The following is a 9,172-nucleotide window of genomic DNA, read 5'->3' as shown; positions in this document are numbered from 1 at the left end:
ATTTTGATCAGCTCAGCATGAAAAGAGCTTTCCTGGAGCATTTCAGTCCTTGGTAGGTCTATGGGTGTCAAGGCACTGTCAAAAGATCTCCGGGATAAAGTTGTGGACAAGCACAAGTCAGGAGATGGATACAAAAATAATTCAAAGGTTTTATCAATGCCTAGAAGCACAGTAAAGTCTATTAGTAAGAAGTGGAAGGTATTTGGTACAACACAGACCCTCCCTGGATCAGGACGTCACTCCAAACTGGATGAAAGAGCCAGGATTTGTGACAAAGAGTGGTCATTGTGTGCATTTGACAACAATATCACAATTTCTCCACAAATGTTGCTTGTATGGGAGGGTTGAAGAAAAAAGCCACTCCTCAAGAAAGGCCACATGCAGTCAAGACTGAGTTTTGCGAAAACGCACCATGAAGATTCTGAAGCAGATGAGACAAAAATTTATTTATTTGGCCTCAACACCAAACTATATGTCTGGTGGAAATCCAATACAGCTCACCATCCAAATAAATTCCTCCAGTAAAGCATGGAGGTGGTAATGTCCTGTTATGAGGGTGTTTCTCTGCAGCAGGGATTGGAGCACTTGTCAGGATAGAAGGAAAAATGGATGGGTTGAAGAAAAAAGCCACTCCTCAAGAAAGGCCACATGCAGTCAAGACTGAGTTTTGCGAAAACGCACCATGAAGATTCTGAAGCAGATGAGACAAAAATTTATTTATTTGGCCTCAACACCAAACTATATGTCTGGTGGAAATCCAATACAGCTCACCATCCAAATAAATTCCTCCAGTAAAGCATGGAGATATCCTGTTATGGGGTGTTTCTCTGCAGCAGGAACTGGAGCACTTTTCAGGATAGAAGGAAAAATGGATGGGGCAAAATACCATCAAATTCTTGAGGAAAACCTGCTGCCCTCTGCCAGAAAGTTGTCAATGGGAAGAAGGTTTACTTTCCAACATGACAATGACCCAAAACACACAGCAAAACTGACACACAGTGGTTGAAGGAGAAAAAGGTGAATGCATGATCTAGTCAGAACCCAGACCCCACTGAAAATCTGTAGAATGACTTGAAAGACTGCAGTCCACAAACGCTCACCATTAAAACTGAACTGAACTTGAGCAGTTCTGCAAAGAAGAGTGGGCAAATATTGCAAAGTTTAGATGTGCAAAGTTAGTAGAGACATATCCCAACAGACAAAAGACTGTAATTAAAGCAAAAGGTGGTTCAACAAAATACTGACACAAGGAATACTGTCCTTTTTCCAACTCCGTGATTCTGTTTTTTTTTCTTTTTCTGATATGTTGGTGTTATATCTTTCACTTGGATGTTGTAAGTTACACTGAGTAAATAAAACAAAAACTGTGTCTGTCTTCATTTCAGGCAGCAAAGCAACAAAATGTGTATATATACTGTATATGTGTACAAAGTTGGGTTGAAACAACCCAGCATTTTTTAGAGTGTAGGTTAAAGAAGGTGTTAGTACAAAAGAATGCAGAAATCACATGATTTAGTAAAATGAAGTCACGCCTTGTGCAGATAATTTGCTTTTAACTGAAAATTTGCTCTCTGGAAATGTCACTCAAAACATGTACGCCTTTTCCTCCGTGAAACACAAAAGGAGTTATTATCAAAATGTCAAAGTTGTTTTCCATACAATGGAAATGCATGGTGATCACTGGCTGTGAAGTTCAGCTCCAATTTTTCTTTATTTAAACAATAAAAAAAAAAAATCATAGCAATATCCTTGCTTTAATATTTTGGAATACTTTTAATCCATTTTATGGTAGGCAAATTCTTTTAGCTGTCAGGTATAATGACTTTAAACTCAAAGTCTAAATGGGTCCATATAATTACTGAAATTAGTTAAACTTTTCAATATAAAATATAAACTGACCAGCTGAGTTAAGAGCAGCCTTAGGCAAAATACCTCGATGAAATAATGTTCATTACATATTTTAAATATTAAAAAGTCATGCAATTTTAATTCATTACTTGTGTTATGATTGCCTCCGACCTCACAGCCATGAAAATATCTTATATAGCAGCAACAGTATTACCACCATCTGTCATTTATTTAAACTTTTATCTGACAACTTTGCACAGACGAGTGAAGGTAACGTTCAAAGGCATCAAAGCTTTTGACAGCAAATCATCGTTCGCCGGAAGTTTGATTGACAGGCGATCTGACCAATCAGAGCGCTGAATCCACCGTTTTGTCCGATAAACAAAACCAAACAGGAGTGTTAATAGATTAACGTCGGTGGACTTACTTGAAAAATGGTGTGTACTGACATCTTTCCGCGGTTGAAACAACATATTCTGATGTTCATTCATGTTTGTTTCGTTCTATAAATAGCAGTAAACAGGAAGAGATGATCCTTTCACGTGCCGCGTGAACTGAGGCGCTACAGCGATCTGTCACGACACATTAAAGAGCCACAAAACGGTATGTATCTTTTTTTTAAAAATGACAAAATTCGAAAGCGGAGACTTTGTTTCATACCAAAAGTAACTTGCTCTGTCTTGTCTGTTGTCAGTTTCCTCTTTACTCCGCGATGTATTTTTTACTGCATGAGAACATGCGTGTGAGCATCAAGGCTTGTCGGACATAGCAACAGTAACTAAGGGGGAGGTCTTTGTGAAGGGTGAATTAAATAGATACATTAAAAATGCAGGACATCAAGAAAATTAAAATGCCTTTCAAATGTATTTCATAGTCTACACGGACATATGAACAGAAGGAGAGCATTTCAGAGGCTCTAAAAGGCATCTAAATTTGTATTTACCTAAAGTCCTGCTTTTAAAGTTTAGACAGCAGGCTGATGTTTGACTTCAGGGTCTGACATTTTCAGAGTTCAAGAGTTAAACCAGATCTTGTGAAGGTCTCTCAGGTGGTAAATCAATAAGCGGATGCCAAACACTTTTTTTTGGCATTTGGTAATATCCCACAAACTGCAGTATATGACATTGGGATTTTAGAACAACAAGATGATACAGAATCGCCATGACAAAATTATACAAAGACGCCTCACAACAGGAGCTTTGGCTTATAGTTTATTAGACATCACAATGAACCATAAAACAGAGAACAAGTTGCTTATGCATATAAAATAATAAGAAATAAGATGCAAAAACAAACGTTAGAAATACAAGAGTCACAATTCTCCCCACTGGGCGGTCTATACAGTCAATGATTTCCTTTTGTCTCAGGCAAAACAAATCTGTCAGTAAAATGGCTCAAAACAAAGTAACAAAGGCACATCTGGCTTGACGATGACAGGGCAGCGTGCAAGCGAGCACGTGGTAGATGACTTTGAAACTGTCTCTGATATGATTTGTGATAATGATGTATAAACATATGGCAAATAAAGTGGGTTTGTTTTGCTGGAGAGCACATTTGATGAATGACAAGAGTCGTTCAATAACCAAAGACTAATTTTAGAGGGCCTCTATTTTGTTAAAGAGATCATTCATTGGAAAATGGAAATCCTGTTTTCATTTACTCGCCCTCATGTCATTCTAAACATTAGCCTGAATGATTTCTTCTGTTGTTTTGGACCATATACTTTCATTGTATTGACAAAACAGCCGCAACGTTCAAAATATCGACTTCTGTGTTCCACAGAAGAGAAAAAGTCAGGTTTGAACAACACAAGGGGGAGTAAATGATGACAGAAATTTCATTTTTGGCTAAAACAATCCATTTAACATTCCAAACTCCTTTGATTGTCTTTTTAAAAATTCTAAATGGCATTAAAACTTTAATATTATTGAAAACAATACATAATGCTTGTAAGACAGAAACATTTGAAAAACACTCAAAAATACAGAAAATTAAATAAAACATTGTAAAAAAAAAAATGCAACTTTAAAAAATGAAATCACAGTTTAAATCAGAAACCCAAATGCATGAGTGTATAACATACAGTGATTGTCTAATACTGCACCATTTTAGCGAATGACGGTTGCGTGAAGATGGCCCGTTTGCGCGTGAGAATAACATAAGCGAACCTCAAATCTCATGCAGCATGCAAACGCACATTCCCTTTATCAGAAACAGTGACGAGACCACAACTCAGCTAAACCGAGACGACAGGTGAAAGATTGTCGTGTCATGTCGAGAATAAAAGTTTTGTGAGAATCAGTAATTTTCTGCGATGTCCAACAGGCCAGAAGATCAGGCAGCGAATGTGATCGATGGCTAATCAAGAACGAGGAGGGCTTGTTAATTCATCTAGGTGAACTGTACGTCCATCCATCGATCGGTCTGTGTTTGTCATGGCACCTGCACACCTATTCATCTATTCGCCCATCTAAAAATCCTGCATTTTATGTGCTTTGTGAATGTGCAAGTTTCCGCTCCAGGTGACCGATAAAAAAGCTGTCCGTTCGTTACATTTATGACTTCTGTAACCTGTTAGCGAGTCTTTAGTTCATTGCATCACTGTGGTTTTGATATCAGTTCTTTGGCACAATTACAACAATGTATTCAGACACTATGACACGATGATCTATCGACAGCTTTAAGTGGATGTGCAAAATTTATTAAGTAATTGATTGCTGTGATCAAAGCTGAATTTTCAGCATCATTACTCCAGTCTTCAGTGGCACATGATCCTTCAGAAGTCATTCTAATATGCTGATTTGCTGCTCAATTATTATTGGTGCTCAATTATTAATAACGGTTCTTATTATTATCAATGTTGAAAAAAGTTTTTGCAGCTTAATATTTTTGTGGAAACCATCATACGTTTTTTTCAGGATTATTGGATGAATAGAAAGTTCATTGAACAGCATTTATTTGAAAAAAATGTCTTTATAATGGTAATGTATCACTATAAAATATTAAGCAGTAAACAGACATTTTTGCTGTATGTAAAATACATTGCATATACCACAAGACTTTTTCCCTCATCACAGACGCTAACGCACTAAACCGACGAAAGCTAAAGCTTAGAAAAACACTACACCAAGATCGCCAAATAAAAAATAGAGATCAGAAACAGAAGCAACATTTGACAGTATATGCAGTGTATTTTAAAATACTGAAAGCAAATTCTTATCTTTAGACCTTTTAGGAAAATTAAATGTTTTTCTGACTATGTTTGTTGTGAATGTTTTTCACGTAACCAGGATTAAAATATACGTAACGTAGCATCTCAGTAGTGAATAATGACCATTTCTCATGGTTTTGTTTTACCATTAACTGCTAATCAAAGTATGCTTTACTAAAGTACTAAGAACTTCTTGTCATACATTATCACATTTCCAAAATCTGATCTGCTCCAAAGGGTATAAATGTTTTATGGACCATCCACAAAACCATGAGAATAGGTTAAAATGTCATTTAGCCACGTGTGAAAGAAACGTGACCAGGCTGGGGTGTTTTGGATGCGTTTGTGGCCGAGCCGTGGACTATAGCCGGCTGTGCTGTAACGGGTGTCTGCGGCTGGGCAGGATGGTGGCAGTGCAAATCGCAGGCACGGCCTTCATCTTTAGACCAACATGGGTTTGGACACGAAACTTTCTTCACGGGCTACGTTAGTATAGTTAGCTTCGACGTCATTCTGGTCAGCTGGTTCGTACGGTGGAAGGGTCTCGTCGGTCGTGTCGTCCTTTTCGGGAGGGTGTCCTGAGCCGTCCCAGACCGTGGGGGTGCCGCCGTTAGCCGGAGGGCCGGTGTTGTCATCATCTAGATCCTGAAGCATGCACAAATGAAAGCAGAATTTAAGGTAAATTCAAATGAAATTCGAAGACCCGCAAGTGTAGTTTTAAATAAAACATTTCATTTTTAAGTATGACTTACACATGTGAGCATACTATCTGTGTATTACTGTATGTTCAAAATAAAGAAATAGAGTACATAATATAAAACAATAATATTAATAAAAATAATCTTAATATAATAGGTCATTTATATAAATATAATACAAACATTGTTTTATATATATATATATATATATATGTGTGTGTGTGTGTATAATAAAACATTTTAGTAATACTAACAATTACATAATTCACATTTATTAATATTTAGAATAATATTAAAATATAATATACATAATTCTATTTCCATATATTCATGATAAATAAATGTTTGTATATGTAATATAAAACGTAATATTAACAATATAGTATTAAAATAAAAACATTTAATATTAAAATGTATACAATTTAGATTTATAAATAAATCTAAAATTTTAATATTTAACATTAAACGTATTACACAATTCATAAGTGAATATATATTTTTAATAAAGTTATAATATAAAGTTATAATATAACATTAAACATTATTCATATTTATAAATGTTGCATTAGTTCAAATCTGTAAAGTGTAAACTATAATACATAATTCATATTTATAAATAAATATACTAAAATATATTTTAATAATATTAAACATTACATTTTTTTAATAAATATATATTTGTAATAATAATAAAATATATTAAACTTGATATTTATAAATGTTCCATTACTACAAATCCGTAAAGTATAGTACATAATTAATATTTAAAAAATATAATAAAATATATTTAATAATACACATATTTCATGTAACTAAATACATATATTTTAACAATAAATAAATGTAATAACAAATATATTTCAATAATTGAAATATAATATTAAACATGTTTCATATTTATAAACAATGTTGCATTAGTTCAAATCTGTAAAGTGTAAAGTTATTTAAATGCATAATTCTTAGAAAATAACGTAATGAATTAAAGAATAAAAAAAATAATGAATCGAATTCCTAGCAAAATTATTTCAGACAGCTCCTCTGATCATAACAGCAGTTTTGTCACGACACACACGTCCGGTTCAGACAAATGTAACAAGCTGCACAAACACACATTCACAATTCATTACAATCACTGAGGTGCTACTAATGCCACTTTAATAGTACCTCAATCGGTCATTAAGCATCAGTATAATTAGCTGGAGATCATAAGCGCACATTCTTATTTATTAGAGTTAATTGATACCGAATGAAGAATCGGCAGATAAAACGGTTTGATAGAACACTTCACCTCCTGACTCACAGTGAGCAGAAATTTAATTTAAAAGTGCTAATATAGTGTGGTGGTTATCTCCCAGTTAATGTGGGAGTTACCTGATTACTGGTGTGGGAGGGGAGGGGCTGGAGGTAGGAGGGTCATGCATGGCTGGAGTGTGTGTGTGTGTGTGTGTGTGTGTGTGTGTGTGTGTGTCGCTGTCTGAAAGATGAAGCAAAAGTTGGTTTCTAATTATGTGAGGCGAATGTTCTTTTTTTATTTCTCAGTTATGAGGTGAAGCCAGTTTCAGCCCCGCTCATTTAACCTTTTTATAGAGGTTGGACACAGAAAGGACACTAAAAAGGGTTTTATTTTTCTTAGTGATGTTCTTACAAAGAATGTAATATCAATTTCACAGATCTAATAAAAGTTATTACAGCATATTTCCCAGCCTTTAGCTTGGCTACCAGGGATGTACACCATTCAGAATGAAAATGATTTGCATGTAAAATTACTTTATGTAAATTGTAAGGGAATTTTTCATTTAATTTAGAATTTTTTTAATAATCCATTTCATTTTTCAGTATGAATTATCCATAAATATGTGATCAGACTATATAGGATAGGATTTTATATAAGATTTCTAATAAATAAATATCATTTACATTTATGCATTTAGCAGACGCTTTTATCCAAAGTGACTTACAGTGCATTCAGGCTATACATTTTTTTTTACCAGTATGTATAAATAAATAAATAAATTGTAATAAATCCATATTAATATGACACTATTAAAATAAAAACAAAAATGTTTAAATGTTTTATAATTATAATTTTTTATTTTTTTTTATGTATTGTCATAAATATATGTATAATATTAAAATATAGTATTATACTTAATTCATATTTATAAATAAAACTATGATACAACATTATAGTAATATTAAACATTACTCAATATATAATATAATTGTATAAATATAATACAATTATTTAATGAAATAAAAAATATACACAATTTGTATTTATAAATATATAAACAATAAAACATAATAACATTAAATATAAATAATATAAATACTTTATTAAGTAAATAAATGTAACAATATTAAAACATAATATTATTCATTTGATAAATAATATGGAGACTTTCTTGTGTGGACCATGTTAGAAAATCACTATTTCCAGCAGAGTTTAGAAATATATGTCTGTATATATGTAAATATATGTCTGTACAGATATATTACTGATATGATTATATATCAGAGAAACAAAAAGCATGATTAATGAAATTAATGATGCACACAATTATTCCTTTTTTGTGCCTGTGTGTAATTTGATTAAAACAAAATAAAATCACTAAATTATTCTTCCAGTCATTCCAGCTCAACTTCCCATTGGGGTGTGGCCAACTCAATTTAAATTCACAAATTAAATGGAGCCAATTCTTAAATGCTGAATAATGCCTGCCGCTGCAGGCTAGACCACCTAAAACAATAAATGCAGGCACTTATTGAAAGCCCAAACCGAGTCCCCTGGGGATTTGATCACAAAGGTACGTGTCTGAGTCTGGCCTTCATACACAGACCCGCTTTAGTAATTGGCTTTACGGTTATCATAGTTGATGAAATAACCAGCTCATCATATTAATCCACATAAAAGACCCTTTGGCAGTGTTAGCACATGCCACACATCGCTATGAGTCACTAGCTTTCGCCGTTAGCATATGCATATAACCCGCCTGCTGCAAGACGGGGTCTTTAGTACCCATTGTGAGGTAAGTACACTGCTATATATACTGTGTGTGTGTGTATATCACAGAATGTTCTGAAATGTAACTTAAATTGCCTTTTGAAGTGGTAATTCAGGATGGTGGAAGTCATGGAGCCGGATTCAGGAACAGGATTCACAGCTCTTCAAAGTAATGTTTACTCAGCATTGCACATCAAAGTTTGGCAGTGGTGGACAGTAACAAAGTAGTTTAACTTCGTTACTGTACTTAAGTACATTTTTCAAGTATCTGTACTTTACTGGAGTAGTTTTATTTTGAGTAACTTTTACTTTTACTTCACTACATTCCAAAGCATAAGATCGTACTCTTTACTTCACTACATTTCATAAAAATTATCATTATTTCTTATAATATATCATGTGCTCCGAGAC

General features: G+C 33.8%; 1 protein-coding gene across 1 annotated transcript in view; it reads right to left on the bottom strand.

Annotated features, from left to right (window-relative positions):
- Nucleotides 1-4,889: 4,889 nt before the first annotated feature.
- The window catches only part of LOC107753776 (nectin-2-like), a 151,729-nt gene continuing 147,446 nt past the window's right edge, over nt 4,890-9,172 (bottom strand). Inside the window, exon 10 of the mRNA XM_016570015.1 lies at nt 4,890-5,704. Within this exon, the coding sequence (XP_016425501.1) occupies nt 5,501-5,704 (204 nt within the window). The 3' untranslated portion in view covers nt 4,890-5,500. The remainder of the gene's footprint in view (nt 5,705-9,172) is intronic.

This window comes from Sinocyclocheilus rhinocerous, unplaced genomic scaffold (genome assembly GCF_001515625.1).
Source record: "Sinocyclocheilus rhinocerous isolate Xijiao unplaced genomic scaffold, SAMN03320098_v1.1 scaffold612, whole genome shotgun sequence".
Taxonomy (NCBI): domain Eukaryota; kingdom Metazoa; phylum Chordata; class Actinopteri; order Cypriniformes; family Cyprinidae; genus Sinocyclocheilus; species Sinocyclocheilus rhinocerous.
Note: the sequence above shows the minus strand (reverse complement) of the source record. Positions and strands in the feature narration are given on the sequence as shown.